The sequence below is a fragment of the Orcinus orca genome, chromosome 16 (assembly GCF_937001465.1).
Source record: "Orcinus orca chromosome 16, mOrcOrc1.1, whole genome shotgun sequence".
Lineage (NCBI taxonomy): Eukaryota > Metazoa > Chordata > Mammalia > Artiodactyla > Delphinidae > Orcinus > Orcinus orca.
This window is the reverse complement of record NC_064574.1, coordinates 64,665,046-64,686,633: the sequence shown is the minus strand read 5'-3', so window position 1 is coordinate 64,686,633 and position 21,588 is coordinate 64,665,046. Positions and strand designations below refer to the sequence as shown.

The following is a 21,588-nucleotide window of genomic DNA, read 5'->3' as shown; positions in this document are numbered from 1 at the left end:
TTCTGTGTATTTGAATTCTTGGAGGCGTCTTGTTAGCAGTCAAGTGATCATGAAAGCTGTAACAGTTTGTAAAGTTGCTCTTTACCTTTTCCTAGAATCAGAAGAAAGAAGTGTTTAATTATAGAAAATCATCAAATGAGTGCTTTTAAGACTTGCTTTTAAGCCAAGGAGGGATGTGTGTGTGTGTGTGTGTGTGTGTTTTAAACTTAAAAGACATAAAGTTATTTCAAGACTCCCCATCCCACCTCCCAGAGGGAAACACTGCTAATAATGCTTATTTTATTCTCCCAGAAAATTATATATTCAAGCAGATATGTATCTGTAGTTGTATGTGTGATATTTATTTATTTATGAGCTTTTCCATTTTTTCTCCTTAATAACATCTTGAAGATCTTTATATGGAGAGTAGCTACTCATTCTTTTTAATGACTACATGGTATTCTTCCATTGTGTCAGTGTATACTTTCATAATCATTCACCAATACTGGATACTTACTTTTCAGTCACTCCCTCCTCCCATCCCCCTGCCCCGGACCCCACACACACCTCATTACAAGTACTCGGAGCTGGAATTTTGAAAGTACATGCAAACATTTCTCTTTTCTCTGTTCTATCCCATTGGCTTCAGGTTCTTGTTCTTTATCAAGGTGGCCTCGCACTTTCTTGCAATCACAAAATATTCTAATTCCAGCAAAGAGAAGAATCCAGTTTGGCAAGTCTTTAGTTTGCATTAACTCTTAAGTTAGCAAAGTAAATTCTTGCAGCTACATATCTGATTGTAGATACCCACTTGAGTAAGTACTGGAGAAGAAAGGAATTAATTTCCTGGGATGGCACTGCAAGGTCTGATCCCTAGGAAGATAGAACTTCTGAATGTGTCTTCTTTGTATAGGGTGTTGCTTTATTAGTAAATTCCATGTGGTGTATTGTCTTTCCAATGCATGGGATGTGCTGGGGACATAGAATGGCTTTGTACTTTGTGTAATTTTGTACAGGTGTCTTTACCACTGTGAGATAAAGATCCCTTATCTTTAAAATGGAAAAATAGGGCTTCCCTGGTGGCGCAGTGGTTGAGAGTCCGCCTGCCGATTCAGGGGACACGGGTTCGTGCCCCGGTCTGGGAAGATCCCACATGCCACGGAGCGGGTGGGCCCGTGAGCCATGGCCGCTGAGCCTGCGCGTCTGGAGCCTGTGCTCCGCAACGGGAGAGGCCACAACAGTGAGAGGCCCGCGTACCGCAAAAAAAAAAAAAAAAAAAGGAAAAATAATATAGACATTCACTTCTATTTTTGAGGATTGAATTAGGGAATAATAAGCCTTTTCTTTATGAAATTTTGTATTCTCGTTACAAAAATACTTGTTTATTATAGAAAATAAAGGGAACGTTGAAAGCTACAGAGAAAACAAAAGTAAAAATCATGTATGAGCAATATGTGTGGACATCCACTGTTAGTCTTGGCAAATTCCCTTTAAGGTAGAAAGAACAGAGTGAGGGAGGGAGGATGAAAAGAAGAGAAAGAAAAAAATTGGTATTCTCATTTCTTTTTCATAAGTGTTTTCTCATTTTATCCAAAGTTCTTTATAAGCATTTCAGTAGGTTACATAACATCATACAGATGGATCACAATTTTTTTTTAAGTTTTTGGCCGCACCCCACGGCATGTGGGATCTTAGTTCCCCGACCAGGGATCGAACCCACACCTCCTGCATTGGAAGGCAGAGTCTTACCACTGAGCCACTGGGGAAGTCCCCACATTTTTTTTAACATTCCCTTGCTGCTTAACATTTTGTTTTCAAATGTCCCTGACAATAAATGAGACACACAAATCTTTGTCAATATATATATGTATTTTTTTCTTTTGAGACAGAGACCTGGAAATGGGATTACGGCCAAGATTTTAAGGCTTTTGAGAGCTAGATTTATACTCAGGAGCTTTACATGAGAATGTTACAACACCCTCACTTTCACCAACTATTTGGATTTAAAAAGGTATATAATAGTCAATCATAATTTTAAATTATTGCAGTGTGTTAATTTGAAAACAATTAGCAACATTATTTTTACAATGGCATTGTATCTTAAATATTTTATAGTAACGGGTAATTGAAACACAAAAGACCCTGAATAGCCAAAGCAATCTTTTTATTTATTTATTTATTTATGGCTGCGTTGGGCCTTCGTTGCTGTGCGCGGGCTTTCTCTAGTTGTGGTGAGTGGCGGCTACTCTTTGCTGCAGTGCGCGGGCTTCTCATTGCGTTGGCTTCTCGTTGTGGAGCACAGGCTCTAGGCGTGTGGGCTTCAGTAGTTGCAGCGCGCGGGCTCAGTAGTTGTGGCTCGCAGGCTCTAGAGCACAGGCTCAGTAGTTGTGGCGCACGGGCTTAGTTGCTCCGTGGCATGTGAGATCTTCCCAGATCAGGGCTTGAACCCGTGTCCCCTGCATTGGTAGGAGGACTCTTAACCACTGCGCCACCAGGGAAGCCCATAGCCAAAGAAATCTTGAGAAAGAAAAACGGAGTTGGAGGAATCAGGGTCCCCGACTTCAAACTATACTACAAAGCTACAGTAATCAAGACTGTATGGTGCTGGCACAAATACAGAAATATAGATCAATGGTACAGGATAGAAAGCCCAGAGATAAACCCACACACATATGGTCACCTAATTTATGACAAAGGAGGCAAGAACATACAATGGAGCAAAGATAGCCTCTTCAGTAAGTGGTGCTGGGAAAATAGGATAGCTACATGTAAAAGAATGAAATTAGAACACTCCCTAACACCATACACAAAAATAAACTCAAAATGGATTAAAGACCTAAATGTAAGACAGGACACTGTAAAATTCTTAGAGGAAAACATAGGAAAAACACTCTTTGACATAAACCACAGCAAGATCTTTTTTGAACCACCTCCTCGAGTAATAAAAATAAACAAATGGGACCTAATAAAACTTAAAAGCTTTTGCACAGCAAAGGAAACCATAAACAAGATGAAAAGACAACCCTCAGAATGGGAGAAAATATTTGCAAATGAAACAACGGACAAAGGATTAATCTCCAAAATATACAAACAGCTCATGGAGCTCAATATCAAAACAAACAATCCAATTAAAAAATGGGCGGAAGACCTAAAGAGACATTTCACCAAAAAAGACACACAGATGGCCAAAAGGCACATGAAAAGATGCTCAACATCACTAATCATTAGAGAAATGCAAATCAAAACTACAATGAGGTATCACCTCACACCAGTCAGAATGGCCATTATCAAAAAATCTAGAAATAGGGCTTCCCTGGTGGCGCAGTGGTTAAGAATCCGCCTGCCAATGCAGGGGACACGGGTTCGAGCCCTGGTCCGGGAAGATCCCACATGCCGCAGGGCAACTGGGCCCATGAGCCACAACTACTGAGCCTGCGTGTCTGGAGCCTGTGCTCCGCAACGAGAGGCCGCGACAGTGAGAGGCCCGCGCACCGCGATGAAGAGTGGGCCCTGCTCACCGCAACTAGAGAAAGCCCTCACACAGAAACGAAGACCCAACACAGCCAAAAATAAATAAATAAAAATTTATATTAAAAAAATCTAGAAATAATAAATACTAGAGAGGGTGTGGTGAAAAGGGAACTTTCTGCACTGTTGGTGGGGATGTACGTTGATACAACCACTATGGAGAACAGTATGGAGGTTCCTTAAAATACTAAAAATAGAACTACCATATGACCCAGCAATCCCACTATTGAGCATGTACCCTGAGAAAACCATAAATCCAAAAGAGACATGTACCACAATGTTCACTGTAGCACTATTTACAATAGCCAGGACATGGAAGTAATCTAAATGTCCATCAACAGATGAATGGATAAAGATGCGGCACATATATTACTCAGCCATAAAAAGAAACAAAATTGAGTTATTTGTAGTGAGGTAGATGGACCTAGAGTCTGTCATACAGAGTGAAGTAAGTTAGAAAGAAAAACAAATACCGTATACTAACGCGTATGTATGGAATTAAAAAAAAAATGGTAGTGATGAACCTAGTGGCAGGGCAGGAATAAAGACGCAGACATAGAGAATGGACTTGAGGACGGGGGGGGGGGGGCTGGGGGAGGGGGAAGCTGGGGTGAAGTGAGAGTAGCGTCGACACATATACCCTTCCAAACGTAAGATAGCTAGTGGGAAGCAGCTGCATAGCACAGGGAGATCAGCTCAGTGATTTGCGACGACCTAGAGGGGTGGAATAGGGAGGGTGGGAGGGAGGGGATATGGGGATATATGTATGCATATGGCTGATTCACTTTGTTGTACAACAGAAATTAACACAGCATTGTGAAGCAATTATACTCCAATAAAGAGGTGTATATATATATATATATATATATATATATATGTATATTCCAAGGGTGTAAAGTAAAAAATGAAAGCCCCCTTCTCACTATCCCAACCCCTTGAAGTTACCATTATTAAACGTTTTGCCGTACATCCTTTCAGGTATGCACCTTTGATTTTTTGCCCTCATATACATTACACATTCGAAAAATTATTTCTGTTCTATAGATTCCTAGAAGTAGGATTGTTGTATCAGTGGATATGCATTTTTTAAAGTGTCCAAATTTTTTTTTCTTAAGACTTTATTTTTTTTACAGCAGTTTTAGGTTCACAGCAAAATTGAGGAAGGTACAGAGATATCCCATATACCCCCTGCCTCCACACATGCACCGACTCCCCCACCAGAGTGATACATTTGTTACAATTGATGAGTCTACATTGTCAGATTGGATATAGACTTAAAAGTAAGAAATATGTTGCTAAACCTTCCCTTCCCAACCCTCCCCTTAAGAAACCAATTTGCGCCAATGTACGTTCTCACTAACAGTAAAGTGGAAATAATAATAGCAATAATAAATGTTCTCCGTAGAAAAACTAAAAATAGAGAAAAGGAGTAGGAAGAAATTTAGTATGTCAACCCCAATACCTAGAGATAACACTAATGACCATGTGGTGAATTTCAGAATGTAATTTCTACTATTTTAAAGTGGTTACAAATAGAGAAAAATCTCCTATATTGGTAAAGCATAAAACACAATGGCTATGCCAGTAAACAATTCCTTCATGGTCCTCCTTCCCAGGAACTGAGTAGAGTAATCTTTACCCCGTCGGGATCTTTGAAAGAACAATTTAGCATTCTCATCTCCATGGCAACCCTTTACCCGGTCGGTCTGAGTGATTGATAGTGATCTCATCCAATAGAATCTTTCCATTTGACGTTTCCAACCAATCGAGTGGAAGCAGGTGGCCCAGGGCGTTTCCACCGAGGCAAGAGCGGGTCTTATCTGCCTTACGTCGGCCGTGCGTCATCAGTCTGCGACAAGGGCACGGTTGCTCTGTTCAAGAAGTGGTTCCGCTGTTGCCGCGGCAATGAGCTGCACCCGGGCGGCGGCGGCTTGCTGTCTGTGGCAGCTGCGCACGGGCGCCCCGAGATCCCTCTCAGGTAAAGGGGGAGCATTACCGTGGCCCCGCCCCGTGCCGGCGAGCCAGGGAATTTTCTCCTGAGGCTTGGGTCGGAGAGGTCACGGGGAAGACGTTCACTACGTCACAGGGCTGCGACGGAGCGCGACTGAGCGGCTGGAAAAGCGGGGCTAGGCCAGTAGTGCGCCGCGGGTCCGCTGGGCGGGAAGTGGGGTGGTTTTCCGCAGTAACCGTCTGGAGCGCCGGTTCCGGGTCGGCGCATTGGGGATGACCTAATTGCGCACCTGTTACGTGACGTCACTGCAGGTGTGGTCGGCGTTCCGGACTGAGGACAGTTGGCGACCTTAAAAGTTTAGTGTCCCGGGGACGGGGGGGGTGGGGGTGTCCTCCTCGTAGCCTTTGCTCAGGGCCTCGTAGGTAGTCCTATGACCAGCAGCGTCCGCTTGCCCCCGACACCTCCACTCCTCACCCCGGAGCTTGTTAGAAACGCGGATTCTCAGGTCCCTCCCCTGACCTACTGGATCGCTATGTCAGTATTTTAACAAGACCTTCGAATGATTCGTGTGCATTTGCAAGTTTGAGAGGCACCAGGGTATTAGAAGGAGTATCGAATTGGGAGTAGGGAGACTTAGGCCTGGATCCTGGCTCCTCCTTTCCTCATTTCATCCGAGCTGCCTCAGAAAATTGTGAGGTCATTTTCTCAAAGTTAAATCATTCGTGTACCACCTTGACGACTTTTGCCTTATAGCAATACCACTTGTATTTTGATTACTAAAGGTTTTTTTTTTTTTTCCCTAAACCGTGTCCCATTTTAAATTAAGTAATGTCACGGAAACTAGATCCTTATGGTAAACAGAAAACCAGTATCGCCTGTCCCAAGAAAAGTAATCATAAAAAATAAATACGCTGAAAACAAGAAGTTATTGTGTTAGATACTGTTGCCTACCAAGGCTTGAACCCAAGATCATCTTTCTTTCTGGTAAGAAAGGGAGGTTAGCAAGTGTTAGGAAGACGTTTAAGATGTGTCAGCTGTAAACTGAGACCATCTCCTTGATGAAGACAAAAAAATTGGAAGAGAATAACTCTTGCTGAAAAACATGGGTGTTATTTAATGCATGTTCATAGCCACTTAAGGTCTTCCTATAAACCACATGAAACCTCCTAGGTACCATCATAGGTATGTGTTTCACATTTTGGGAAAACATGAATATAAAATGATGCATTTGAGAGCTTCTAGCACTGGGCCTCAATTTTATATATTATTTCTCAGTTTTATTTTAAAGTGTGTGACAGTGCAGGCAAAACTCAGAGGACTGTTGAACATGATTTTTAATGCTCCTTAGTTGAGCCAATACCAGAATAAGAATCATTGTTTTTCATTTAAAGGGTTACTTTGCTTCCTGTATCTCATTTTACCTTCATGATAACTCATTAAGAAAGGTTTTATTATTGCGTGTTTTCCCTTGAAAAGGAAATAACCTGATCATTCCCAATTTTATATGTAAGAAATGGCAATTCTGAATTGTCTAAGGTCTGTGTTAGAGACAGGATATGTATTTTCTGGCTCTAGCTCTGTGCCCCATCTGTGATCCATACTGTAGAAATATGTTGCTAAATCTTCCCTTCCCAACCCTCCCCTTAAGAAACCAATTTGCACCAATGTGCGTTCTCACTAACAGTAAAGTGGAAATAATAATAGCAATAATGTTCTCTGTAGAAAAACTAAAAATAGAGAAAAGGAGTAGGAAGAAATTTAGTATGTCAACCCCAATACCTAGAGATAACACTAATGACCATGTGGTGAATTTCAGAATGTAATTTCTACTATTTTAAAGTGGTTACAAATAGAGAAAAATCTCCTATATTGGTAAAGGAGATTTTTAGAAATAATGTTTTGCCAATCTGTGATCCATACTGTACTTTTTTTTTCCTTTTCCATTATGGTTTATTACAGGATATTGAATATAGTTCCTTGTGCTATCTAGTAGGACCTTGTTGTTTATTTTATATATAGTAGTTTGTATCTGCTAATCCCAAACTCCTAATTTATCCCGCCCCCACCCCCTTTCCCCTTTGGTCACCATAAGTTTGTTTTCTATGTCTGTGAGTCTTTCTTAAGTTCATTTGTTAATTTCTTAATAATTTCACATTTTAGATTCCACATATAAGTGATATCATATGGTATTTGTCTTTCTCTGTCTTACATCACTTAGTATGATAATCTCTAGGTCCATCCATGTTGCTACAGATGGTATTATTTCACTCTTTTATGGCTGAAGAGTATTCCATTGTGTGTGTGTGTGTGTGTGTGTGTGTGTGTGTGTGTGTGTGTGTGTGTGTGTATAGGTAGATAGACCACATCTTCTTTATCCATTCATCTGTCGATGGGCATTTAGGTTGCTTCCATGTCTTGGCTATTGTAAATAGCGCTGCTGTGAACATTGGGGTGCATGTATCTTTTCGAATTAGAGTTTTGTCCAGATATATGCCCAGGAGTGGGATTGCTGGATCATATGGCAACTCTGTTTTTAGTTTTTTGAGGAACCTCCATATTGTTCTCCATAGTGGCCGCACCAGTTTACATTCCCACCAACAGTGTAGGAGGGTTCCCTTTTCTCCACACCCTTTCCAGCATTTGTTATTTGTAGACTTTTTTTTTTTTTTTGTGGTACACGGGCCTCTCACTGTTGTGGCCTCTTCTGTTGCGGAGCACAGGCTCCAGACGCACAGGCTCAGCAGCCATGGCTCACAGGCCTAGCCGCTTCGCGGCATGTGGGATCTTCCCGGACCGGGGCACGAACCTGTGTCCCCCGCATCGGCAGGCGGACTCTCAACCACTGCGCCACCAGGGAAGCCCATTTGTACACTTTTTAATGGCCATTCTGACGGGTGTAAGGTGGTACCTCATTGTAGTTTTGATTTGCATTTTTCTAATTAGCAATGTTGAGCACCTTTTCATGTGTCTGTTGGCCATCCGTTTGTCTTCTTTGGAGAAATGTCTAAGTCTTCCGCCCATTTTTTGATTGGGTTGTTTGTTTTTTTGTTATTGAGCTGTATGAACTGTTGTGTATTTTGGAAATTAAGCCCTTGTGGGTTGCATCGTTTGCAAATATTTTCTCCCAGTCCGTAGGTTGTCTTTTCATTTTGTTTATGGTTTCCTTTGCTGTGCAAAAGCTTATAAGTTTGATTAGGTCCCATTGTTTATTTTTGCTTTTATTTCTATTGCCTTGGGAGACTGACCTAAGAAAACGTTGGTGTGATTTATGTCTGAGAATGTTTTGCCTATGTTCTCTTCTAGGAGTTTTATGGTGTCATGTCTTAATATGTAAGTTTTTAAGCCAGTTTGAGTTGGTTTTTGTGTATGGTGTAAGGGTGTGTTCTAAATGCATTGATTTACATTTGGCTGTCCAGCTTTCCCAACACCACTTGCTGAAGAGACTGTCTTTTCTCCATTGTATATTAATTGGCAAAGATTAATTGGCCATAGATGTGTGGGTTTATTTCTGGGCTCTCTATTCTATTCCATTGATCCATATGTCTGTTTTTGTGCCAGTACCACACTGTTTTGATTACTGTAGCCTTGTAATATTGTCTGAAGTCTGGGAGGGTTATGCCACCAGCTTTGTCCTTTTTCCTCAGGATTGCTTTGGCAATTCTGGGTCGTTTATGGTTCCATATAAATTTTAGGATTATTAGTTCTAGTTCTGTGAAAATGGCCGTGGGTAATTTGATAGGGATCACATTAAGTCTGTAGATTGTTCTGGGTAGTTTGGCCATTTAAATAATATTAATTTTTCCAATCCAGGAGTATCCATCCCATACTTTTTAAAGAGACCTTGCAGAGATTATGAAAAGATAGAAATAGCAAATATTACAATACCCCACCCTCCACACATACTCCCAAAAAGCATTTATTAGGTGCCTGAATCTGGAAGAGTGTTGCAGTGCTAGGGAAAATTCAAGTATGTTTTTAATAGAAATATAATTCTAGCCATCAGAAGTTAGATGTGCGTTTGAACTCACCCTCATCCTATGCACTCAGCCCCTTGCTATTTCTCAGTAAGTGGTTTCTTAAAAATGAGTATTGAGGGATTTCCCAATGGTCCAATGGTTAGAACTTGGTGCTTTCACTGCCGAGGGCCTGGGTTCAATCCCTGGTCGGGGAACTAAGATCCTGCAAGCCATGGGGAGCGGCCAAAAAAAAGAGTATTGAGTTGTCTTTAAAGTTCTTTCCCATTAACACGTTTCTGGATGGGAATAACAAAATAAAAGAACAAGCAAACAAGATTACTTTAAAAAATAGAGTCATCTCATCGTTTTCAATTTTAATTGGACCCCATCTTTCTATAAGGAGGCCAGACTGATGGAAGCACCAGTCCTTGGACTTGGAGGCAAAAACTTGAGACAGGTTACCTTGACTTTGTCAAATGTCTCAAATTATTCTCCACATAAAAACATGGCCACGGACCACAGTGACCCACTGTCTGATGGCACAGATGTGAGTGGTACCTTACACCTGGCAGAACTTGGACTCCATCCAGTTTCTTGAGTCAAATATGCTCGGTGAGATGGAGCAGGTTATATGTGGAAGACTGGATCACAGCTGGGTCACCATGCTTCGGACCCCTAATATCCACTGCTCCTTTGTTTAGTCATTTAAAATCCCCTGCCTGAAAAGTTCAAATGCAGAACCCCCTCATATTTCATCAGGCCTACCCCATCACTGTGTCCAAAGCACTCAAGCCTTTTTTAATGGAAAAACAAACAAACAAACTATAGATGTATCCAAAATGAAACTTTCTGCACATTGTGTAGGTGTTCAAGTTAGCCTAAATGAAAAGAAGTATCTATTAAACACACAGTAGTCATACGTAAGAGCCTTGAAACACACCTCAAGATGATATCAATACAGGTCGAAGTTCACATTCCAAACTAAATGGTCTCTCTGAGTCTCTATTTCCATATCTTCAAAATGAGTTGATAACACCTTATACATCTAAACATGTTACAAAACTCTTCTCTTAGGGGAGAGAACTTTGGGAATGCCCTAATGTAAGCCTCAGAGATTACAGTCAAGGTGTTACTGTTTGGAGATTTTTTTAAAAGACAAAATCTAATCTATCCTGAAGAATTTATATTTTGAAAGCAAGAAGAGTTCAGTTGAATTAAGTACCATAATGAGATGAAACCTAAGCTCTAAGGCTAAGTTCTCAAAGTCAGATGCCCACGGGTGCAGATATTTTTAGGAGAAATTAAATCTACAGTTCGTAACCTTGGCTGCAGAGAGGATTTGCGCACAGAACTTTTCAAAAACATCTGTGTCCCCTCCCAGAGATCAACTGGGGAGGAGCATCCGTGCTTTTGAGAGCTCCCTAGGGGTTCTGTGCAGCCAGGGTTGGGAACAGAGCAAGCTGGCACGAGCGGGTGGACTGGAGAACCATGCCCGTCTAGAGGCAGCTACCACGTTAACTGCCTGGTGAGAAGACAGGATCAGTATTTCTAGATCATCATACACTTAGATTGAAGCCAGAGTCCAGATCTTTAGTTAAAATCTTTTATGTTTTAAATATTGGTAACTAATTTACTTCAAAAAACAGAACAAAAACCATTGCAGGTTAAACAGAATACACCCGTGGGCGTACCCCACCTATGGGGAGCTTATTTGTGACCTTTGCTCTAAGGTGCCTCTTTCTTCTGTCTATGAAGGAAACAACTCAGTTTTACCCGAGAGTAATGGAGAATAAACACTTGCGTTGCAGCTTATGGAAGAAGAAGCAGTGTCAGATTTTGCAGTTCGGGAGTGACCTTAGACGGTATCAGTCGGGCAGCTGTGGATCGAATAATCCGGGTGGATCATGCAGGTGAATATGGAGCGAACCGCATCTACGCAGGGCAGATGGCCATCCTGGGTCGGACGAGCGTCGGGCCGGTCATTCAGGTGGGCGCCTCTTTATCTGAGTAATGAATCGCATTGGGTCATGCCTTCTCAAGGGAGATACTGTTGTCCCCAGGCAAGCAAGAATTGGTTGTGCGGGTGGGGATGGAGGAGTAAAAAGCATATTATTATTTTTTTATCAAGCACATACATTTCGTACATAAACACATACAGTATATCTGTAGTATTAAAATGTCTTGGTGGGGGGCGGTGCGGGCGATAAAAAAGGGCTGAGAGTCAGCGTTAAGTAAAAGCGCCAGTTGTGAGACGTTGTGGTCCTGCCCATAGTGGAGACCAGTGGAGATATTTTATATTGAGGGGCAGATGGTGGGGCCTGGGCTTTATAGTCACACAGACTATAAAGGTTCACATTCCAGCTCTCTCCCGGTGTGACCTGGGGGAAGTCACATGACCTCTCCATTTCCATATCTGCAAAATGAGCTGTTAACACCTCATTAGGTTTTGGTGAAGAATAAATGAGCTGGTGTAGAGCGGCTAATACCATGCCTGGCATGTAATAGACACTTAGCACATGTTAAATTGCCTGCTCTGAGCCCTTGGGCAAGTTACTTAACCTCTCTGTGCCTCACTTTCTTCGTCTGTAAAATGAGGATAATAACAGTTCGTCCTTCACAAAGCAGTTGTGCAGATTAAGTTAATTACGTATGTAAAGCTATTTGACAGTACTTGGCTATAGGACATACTCTTAAGTGTTAGCTCTTATAATCATTCTCCCTTTTTTCTTTGATGTAAATGATACATTTCTGGCTCTCTGAAAGGAACTTATATAAAATGTAATATTCTGCCCTTCTGATTTTGAGATGGGCTACACATCTCATTTCTTTTGGGTGCGCACTCTTGTCCTTGAATAGGCGCGTTGTGGGTCGGAGGAGCTTCTTCTGGCACCATGGTTCAGGGTCCGCTTCTCTGGAATTAAGATTACAGATGCTTCTTTTGGTTTGCTGTCACTCTCTTCTCCGTAGCCTGATGTTTAGGGTTTTTCTTCGACGATTCAAGGGGAATGGGAGAAATAGCAGTTCTCATCATTTTGCCCGTTTTGCTTCCTTTACCGCACATGGAGAGGGCATTAGTTTCCTTGCTGTATAGCAGGCGGTCTCTGTGGAATGCTTGCATGTCTTTGTTTTTATGTTTCTTACAGAAAATGTGGGATCAAGAAAAGGACCACTTGAAAAAGTTCAATGAGTTGATGGTTGCATTCAGGGTGCGGCCAACCATTCTGATGCCCTTTTGGAATGTGCTGGGCTTTGCACTGGGTATGTGTCTGTCCAGAAGAGCCTGTGTGAGCTTAGGGATCTGGGGTGATTGAATCATTAAATAACCACTTCTGCAATTCTTGCTGTGTCCTCTTACAACCTTTTAATTTACTTAATATTTTTCTGAAGTTAAATTGACTTTTTTTTGCTTACATTTATTTAAGATAGAATCTTAAAATCAGAACTTTTATAAATAGAAGGTACAGTGAAAATAAATACAACAGAGAGGAAAAAAGCTAGAGCAATTCAATTGTAGCCAGATGGTGTTCCCCGATGAAGGTTCTAAACCTGAGATCTGCTCACTCTTAAAAAGGGAGAGTCAGAGAATTCCCTGGCGGTCCAGTGGTTAGGACTCGGCGCTTTCACTGCCTGGGTTCAATCCCTGGTCGGGGAACTAAGATCCCGCAAGCCACGAGGCACGGCCAAAAAAAGAAGGGTGGTGGGGGGAATCAGTGGTATAGAGGAACCCAAAACACACTCACCCTCAGTGAAGACTCACTCCTGCCATAATCGGAAGGTTAGAAAAAGCATTGAAAAAAGAACATTCTTACTATGTGATTCAAGGTTTAACACTGTGATCTGGTACCACCTAAAACTATGGTTTTCAAGGGGGGCAAGTTGCTCCTGAGGATGCTTGGCAACATCTAAAGACATTTTTGGTTGTCACAACTGGGGATGCCACTGGCACCTAGTGGGTAAAGGCCAAGGGTGCTGCTAAACAGCCCACAGTGTTCAGGACATTCCCCCACAACAAGGAATTATCCAGCCCCAGAGTCCAGGGTGCCAAGGTGACAAACCCTGACCTCAGCTGATCTCCATCCCCAGTGGTATCAGCCCCATCCTTTGCCTTCTGGGTCTGACAATTCCAGGTGCGGGAACTGCCCTGCTTGGGAAGGAGGGCGCTATGGCCTGCACAGTTGCTGTGGAAGAGTCCATAGCACACCACTACAACAACCAGATCAGGATGCTGATGGAGAAGGAGCCTGAAAAGTATGAAGAGCTTCTTCAGGTATTTGACTGGCTCTGGAAGGGGCTGCTGTGGGGGAAGGGCAGATATGCAGTTTGGTAAGAGGAACAAAATAGAGTGTTAGGGAATTGCGATGCCTCAGAAACCTAGGGCAGCACCTCATTTTAAAAGCAAGCAAACTGAGGCAGCTGAAGCCGTATGCCCTGTCACGTGCTTGGGCAGAGCTGGGACTGAAACCTGTATTTCCTGAGCCCAGACCTGTATTCTCTCTGCTTCCGGATCATTGATAGATTCTGAGCAAATGCCATGAGTACAAACCCTTCAGATTAAATAAATAAATATCCTCAGAAATTTTCTACAGCAAATAAGGGAACTGTTTAATTTTTTTTGAAGCTAAGTCAGTGGCCAGCCACCTGTTTCTGTAAATAAAGTTTTGTTGGAACACAGCTGCACCCATCTGTCTACATGTCCATGGCTGCTGTCCCCTCTACGATGGAAGAGTTGAGTTGTTGTGACAGGGACCTTACAGCCCCAAAAGCTTGAAGTACTGACTCTGGCCCTTTGTAGGAAAAGTTTGCCTACCTGTGTCTTAGATGATAATATGAGGCTTTAGTCTCCAAAATAAGTCAGAACAGCAGGGAGCTGGTAGGCTGACTTGCTTCCATTTCTTTTTCCTTAATCAGGTGATAAGGAAATTTCGGGATGAAGAGCTTGAGCACCATGACATAGGCCTCGAACACGACGCAGAACTGGTGGGGACCCCCCTTTACTGTTTGCTTGTGGTGACCTTATTTGGAAGGATGAGGGATGGGAAGGTTTCTGTTCCCAGAAAGATACAAAGTGGCTGTCAGACAAAGAGAACCAATACATTGCTTGACAGAAAGCCAGCAAATGGCTTTCTCCCAACTGGGAATCTTATTTCTTGCTTCTCTTCCTTATCCTTCTACCCAGCACTTTCTCCCTCTCAGGTGAGAAACCAGTTGGGTCAAACGTTTTGGATGCAGCAGAGGCATTCCAATCTTTTGAATAGGTTTTTTTTTTCCCCCAATTAAAATAAATTGTTTCTTAGATCTTATTACTTATCCAGAGAAGTCCCAACCCTGCCATGCCAGGCCTGTACCTTACAACTGAAGGAGAACATAGAGCAGGTTTCTTTGGTTTGCTTACTGTTGTTGTTTTTAACAGGCTCCAGCGTACGCTGTTCTGAAGAGCGTTATCCAGGCTGGATGCAGCGTGGCAGTATATTTATCAGAAAGACTGTAAAGTATGTCCACTTTTCCTTGTGTATAAACGATGATAGTAATTTAACAAGTGACAATAGCAGAAAAGGAAACGTACAGTTACTGTTCTGTGAATTTGTTAATAAACTGCGAGAGGTATTTTTGTTAATAAAATTCTCCAGTGTTGATTTTTTTTTTTTTTTTTTTTTTGCGGTATGCGGGCCTCTCACCGTTGTGGCCTCTCCCGTTGTGGAGCACAAGCTCCGAACGCACAGGCCCAGCGGCCATGGCTCACGGGCCCAGCCGCTCCGCAGCATGTGGGATCTTCCCGGACTGGGGCACGAACCCGTGTCCCCTGCATTGGCAGGCGGACTCTCAACCACTGCGCCACCAGGGAAGCCCCTCCAGTGTTTATTTTTCTCTGTGCTGCTTTATGGCCATAAGGCTGACAGTTCACCAGGTGCATTCAGATTATAGCAAAATAAGCCGGTCCTTGTTTGGTCTGTAGTTAATTTTTTCATAAAGCATTAAGAATGAATCATTAAGAAAGTAACAGAAATCTTCAAGAGAAAAAAAAAAAGAGTTTACTGGTAACACAAAGTAATTTAAAACACAATGATGTGTAAGATTGACCAAGCAAGACTGCTGAGCCCATCAGGTAAGCGGAAGACTGACATTGTTTTTTGTTTTTGTTTTTTTTTTAACATCTTTATTGGGGTATAATTGCTTTACAATGGTGTGTTAGTTTCTGCTTTATAACAAAGTGAATCAGTTATACATATACACATGTTCCCATATCTCTTCCCACCCCCCCGCGTCTCCCTCCCTCCCACCCTCCCTATCCCACCCCTCCAGGCGGTCACAAAGCGCCGAGCCGATATCCCTGTGCCATGTGGCTGCTTCCCACTAGCTATCTACCTTACGTTTGTTAGTGTATATATGTCCATGACTCTCTCTCGCCCTGTCACAGCTCACCCTTCCCCTTCCCCATATCCTCAAGTCCGTTCTCCAGTAGGTCTGTGTCTTTATTCCTGTCTTACCCCTAGGTTCTTCATGACATTTTTTTCTTAAATTCCTTATATATGTGTTAGCATACAGTATTTGTCTTTTTCTTTCTGACTTACTTCACTCTGTATGACAGACTCTAGGTCTATCCACCTCATTACAAATAGCTCAATTTCATTTCTTTTTATGTCTGAGTAATATTCCATTGTATATATGTGCCACATCTTCTTTATCCATTCATCCGATGATGGGCACTTACGTTGTTTCCATCTCCGGGCTATTGTAAATAGAGCTGCAATGAACATTTTGGTACATGACTCTTTTTGAATTTTGGTTTTCTCAGGGTATATGCCCAGTAGTGGGATTGCTGGGTCATATGGTAGTTCTATTTGTAGTTTTTTAAGGAACCTCCATACTGTTCTCCATAGTGGCTGAACCAATTCACATTCCCACCAACAGTGCAAGAGGGTTCCTGTTTCTCCACACCTTCTCCAGCATTTATTGTTTCTAGATTTTTTGATGATGGCCATTCTGACTGGTGTGAGATGATATCTCATTGTAGTTTTGATTTGCATTTCTGTAATGATTAATGATGTTGAGCATTCTTTCATGTGTTTGTTGGCAGTCTGTATATCTTCTTTGGAGAATTGTCTGTTTAGGTCTTCTGCCCATTTTTGGATTGGGTTGTTTGTTTTTTTGTTATTGAGCTGCGTGAGCTGCTTGTAAATTTTGGAGATTAATCCTTTGTCGACTGACATTGTTTTTATTGTGAATTGTGGGTTTAGAGCAGGTTACTTCCATCAGAGAATATACTAAATTGTGGATTATTTGTGAAGTTGAATTATAATCATTTCCTTTAGGTCTGTTCCCAAAAGAATGGGCCAAAACGGACTATAATTTTCATACTTTGTTGAAATCTTCTATGATTTTCAAATTGTTAAATTTATGAAAAAACCTAGATCAGTGGTATTCTTTTCTCTGGCTGCACATTAGAATGTCCTGAAGAGCATTTTAGAATTTTTCAGGTTGTGAAGAAAAAATTCTGACTGAATTAGGGTGGGGCCCAGGATCAGAATGGTTTCGAAAGCTCCCAGGCGATTCTGGGGTGGGTCAGGGCTGGGGACCCCTGGACTAGATTGTCAGCTTCTCATGGAGAAGAATCACGTCACTGGGTCTTTGCCTCCCACCCAGTCCTGTTTTGAAGGACTGTGACACCAGGATAGTGTGGACTAGTCCTCTACAACCTCTTTTTTCCTAAACAGAACATGAATGTAATCTTATGGGATCAAGTGAATCAATCTTCTGATAATAATTAAACATGGGAGGGAAGCACTGAAGACAACTGAATTCCCAACTCTTGTGCTAGGTTACAAACAGATGTCTGTAGTATAGTTAGTGTAGTTGGTTAACAACTGAAAAGCCAAGTTTCCTACTCAGTTATTGCCTATATCTCCATTATTTTATAAATGTGCATTTTATGTCTTTCCTGTAAAGACTATGAGTTTATTGAGGGCTAAACATCTTTTCCGGTTCCTGGTACATAGTAGGTACCCATTTAAAGGGAAGGAGGGACAAAACGTACATAAGTAGCTACCAAACTGGTAGGAAAATGGCCTCCATGGCTGTTCCTCTTCTCCTCTGGATCTCAGTGCCAGAGTTTCCCAGAGTGTGGTCCCTGGCTGTGTTCTGTCCATCATCTTTTTCTTGGTATCTCATCCTGCCTGTGGCTGACTCCTTCACAGTTGTATCTCCAGTCCAGGTTTCTCATTTTCAAATATCCATCTGCCTGCAAGATCCCGCCACTTGGAAGTCAAGAGAATCCCAAGCTCCACACACCCCAAGCTGAGCTCTCTGCCTCCCCTCCCCCAGTCCTGCTTCCCCAGTGGCCTCCCCATCACAGGGAATGGCAACTCCATCCTTCTGGTCCTCAGGCCAAAAGCTCTACAGTCACCTTTGACACCTGCCTCTATTACAGTCCCATCAACCAGGACATTCTTCAGGTTCTACCACATCCTCTTTGCTGTCTCCAACTGCTGCCGCTCAGGTCCCTCCCACCCCATCTCTTACCTAGATTATTTTAGAAGCACTCTAACTGTTCTTCTTACCCTTGTCCTCCCACAATCCATTCTCAACCCAGCAGCCGGAATGACCCTTTGAACCGTAAGTCAGATCACAATACTGCTCAGCTTAGAACCTCCCAGTGGCTTTCCCCAGTTACCACAGAATAAAAGTCACAGTCCCTAAAATGGTTTACAAGACCTACGTGATCTGGCCTTCTCTGACCAGTTCCCCTTCCTCAATCTGCTCTGGTCATGCCGGCCCCCTTCCTATTCCTTGAAATGCCAAGGCATGCTTCGGCCTTGTGGCCTTTGCAGTGGCTGTTCCCTCTGCCTGGAATCCTTTTCCCCAGATATCTGCATGGTCAAATCCCTCACTAACTCCTAATATTTTGTTCAAATGTCACTTTTGAAAGGACCCCTTTTTCAAAATTGCAGACCCCACCCCGCCACATGCCTCATCCCCCTTGCTCTGCTCTGCTCTGCACTTTTCCCCCACAGCACTTACTGCCTTCTAGCATATTATATAATGTACTTGCTATGTTTTTTTGTCTGTTTCTCCCCACAAGAATGTAAGCTCTGTAGGGCAGAAATCTCTGTTTTAATCACTGACACATAATGGGCACTCAATAACTAGTTGTTGATGGAATTGAATGAAGAAATTGCTCTCCCTTATTAGAAGTCAGTTTTAGATAACTAGTAATTCAGAACTACTCCTGTGTGCATGTCAGCAAAATTCAGTGGAGATTTATTGAGAAGATGCCAAGCTGGGCCCCTGGCCCCCTGGTCTGTACAAATTGTTTTGCTGTAAAACAGAATCTTTCAGCTGGGTGGTGGGGCCGGGGGTTGGGGGGAAATGCTACCAGGAAACCAAAGGAAGGCCATTCTCTACGTTTCCTGCTGATGATTTCAAAATTAGAGGCTGGAGTTTTGCATGTGAATCCACATGCAAAAGAATGAATTTAGAGCTGTACTTCACAGCATATAGAAAAATTAACTCAAAATGGGCCACTAAATCTCTAAAGCTCTTAGACGAAAACATAAGGGTAAATCTTTGTGACCTTGGATTAGGCAACAGTTCTCTAGATATGACACCAAAAGCACAGGCAATGAAAGAAAAAAATAAAGTGGACTTCATCAAAATAAAAACTTTTGTTTTTGTAAGAACACTATCATGAAAGTGAGAAGACCACCAACAGAACAGGAGAGGATATTTGCAAATCATATATCTGATAAGGGATTTGTATCTAGAATATATAAAGAACTCTTACAACTCAACGATAAGACAGATAGTCTAATTAAAAATAGGCAAATGGACATGTCTCCAAAGAAGATACACAAATGGCCAATAAGCATTTGAAAAACATGCTCAACATCATTACAGAAAACCACAATGAGATACCACTTTACACCCACTAGGATGGCTACAGTCAAAAAGATGGAAAGTAACAAGTGTCGGTGAGGACGTGGGGAAATTGGAGCTCTCATGCACTGTTGATGGGAATGTAAAATGGTGCAACCCCTTTGGAAAATAGTCCGGCATTTCCTCAGTTAGTTACACATAGAATTACCGTGGTACAGTTAACTCCTCTCCTAGGTATAAACTCAAAAGAAATGAAAATGTGTTCAAATAGGTAGTGGTACATGAATATTCACAGTAACATTGTTCATAATAGCCAGAAAGTAGAAACAACCCAAATGTCCATTAGCTGATGAATCAATAAACTAAATGTGGTATATTCATACGATGGAATATTCATCCATAAGAAGGAAGGAAGTACTGATACATGCTGTAGCATTGAGTATATGCTGAGTATATCAGCATGTACTGATACATGCTGTAACATTGAGGAATATTATTCATCCATAAGAAGGAGGGGAGTACTGATACATGCTGTAACATTGAGGAACTTTAAAAACATGATGTTTGGTTACAAAGTTTCAGTATGGAAGGTGAAAATAGTTCTGGAGATGGATGGTGGCCATAGTTATGCAACAATGTGAATGTGCTTAATGCCACTGAACTCTACACATGAAAATGGTAAGACAGTAAATGTATGTATATTTTACAGTAATAATTTTTTAAAAACATGCTAAGTGAAGGGAGCTGGACACAAAAGGCCATATATTGTATGAGTCCATTTATATGAAATGTCCAGAACAGGCAAATCCAGAGACAGAAAATAAACTAGTGGTGGCCTAGGACTTCAAGAGATGGGGGGAATGGGGAGGAACTGCTAATGGATTTCGGGTTTCTTTTTGGGGTGATGAATGTTCTAGAATTAGATGGTGGTGATGGACCTGTGAATATACTAAAAACCACTGGAACGTAGGCTTTTAAATGGTGAATTTTATGGTATGAATGGTATGAATGATAGCAATAAAAAAAAATACAGGATTTGTAGTTTCATGCTATATTTGAAAGGAAATTCAGTCCAGGCTGTTGAATGGGGAAACAATTTCTTTAACGTACAGCCTTCAAGCCAGCAGAGCATGTGGAAGCCTTGATCTTCTGAGGTGCTCGTGCTGTTTCTTGCCTTCCTGTATCAGAGCTCATTTTGTAAGTATTGCAGTCAGGAGTCTTAGTCCTGTGAAGGGACTTTGTTCAACCCTTATTAAAAGCCCAGATTTGCTGCTGTGTGCTTGGCATCCCCTTCAGAATTGATGTCTGATGTTTTATGCTTCTGAAATCTTCTAGAACAAGGCCAGAGAGATTTTCTGAATCCCTCTTTGATTGTTTTTAATTCCATTACAGCTTGTCCTCGTGTATTAACAAGGTAATCTTGTCTTTCTCTTACTTTACTGCTCTGATCTTTCAGAGGAAATGTGATTTTAAAATGGGACACCATCCAAAGATCATGCCAGGATGACAAAGGATATTATTCATGCAAGCAGTGCAATTCCAAAGATGTGATCTGAGCTATAGTTCTTTGCATGTTTTTGATTCCCTTTCTACTCAGAAGTGGTCCACAGGGCTTCCCTGGTGGCGCAGTGGTTAAGAATCCACCTGCCGGGCTTCCCTGGTGGCGCAGTGGTTGGGAGTCCGCCTGCCGATGCAGGGGACGCGGGTTCGTGCCCCGGTCCGGGAGGATCCCGCATGCCGTGGAGCGGCTGGACCTGTGGGCCATGGCCGCTGGGCCTGCGCGTCCGGAGCCTGTGCTCCACGACGGGAGAGGCCACAGCGGTGAGAGGCCCGCGTACCGCAAAAAAAAAAAAAAAAAAAAAAAAAAAATCCACCTGCCAATGCAGGGGACACGGGTTCGAGCCCTGGTCCAGGAAGATCCCACATGCCGCAGAGCAACGAAGCCCGTGCACCACAGCTACTGAGCCTGCGCTCTAGAGCCCAGGAGCCACAACTACTGAGCCCATGTGCCACAACTACTGAAGCCACACGCCTAGAGCCATGCTCTGCAACAAGAGAAGCCACTGCAATGAGAAGCCTGTGCACCGCAACGAAGAGCAGCCCCGACTCGCCGCAACTAGAGAAAGCCCACGCACAGCAACGAAGGCCCAACGCAGCCAAAATTAAATTAAATTAAATTAAATTAAATTAAATTAAATTAGAAAATAGAAGTGGCCCACAGACCAATAGCAGTGGTATCACCTGGGAGCATGTTAGAAATGCAGAATTTGGGGCTTCTCCCCAAACCTACCTAATCAGAATCTG

At 42.4% G+C, this 21,588-nt stretch overlaps 1 protein-coding gene across 2 annotated transcripts; it reads left to right on the top strand.

Annotated features, from left to right (window-relative positions):
* The first annotated feature begins 5,308 nt into the window (after positions 1-5,308).
* COQ7 (coenzyme Q7, hydroxylase) lies at positions 5,309-21,304 on the top strand. 2 transcript variants are annotated; one of them, XR_004479978.2, is made up of 8 exons: positions 5,309-5,485; positions 11,223-11,401; positions 12,558-12,672; positions 13,542-13,681; positions 14,323-14,391; positions 14,825-14,903; positions 20,397-20,481; positions 20,741-21,304. XR_004479978.2 is itself a non-coding variant. In XM_004285725.4 (7 exons), exons 1-6 carry the CDS (start codon positions 5,413-5,415, stop codon positions 14,900-14,902), a joined length of 654 nt encoding a protein of 217 aa, XP_004285773.1. In that variant the 5' UTR covers positions 5,309-5,412; the 3' UTR covers position 14,903; positions 20,397-20,574. The 2 variants fall into 2 exon arrangements, 1 of the variants encoding a protein (XP_004285773.1); XM_004285725.4 differs by lacking the exon at positions 20,741-21,304 and having other exon boundaries at positions 20,397-20,574.
* Positions 21,305-21,588: the final 284 nt, after the last annotated feature.

Coding starts and splice junctions, on each gene's coding strand:
- COQ7 (XM_004285725.4), top strand. CDS start 5,413: ATGAGCTGCACCCGGGCGGCGGCGGCTTGCTGTCTGTGGCAGCTGCGC. Junction 12,673..13,541: donor TGTGCTGGGCTTTGCACTGG/GTATGTGTCTGT, acceptor TGACAATTCCAG/GTGCGGGAACTGCCCTGCTT. Junction 13,682..14,322: donor AGTATGAAGAGCTTCTTCAG/GTATTTGACTGG, acceptor TTCCTTAATCAG/GTGATAAGGAAATTTCGGGA.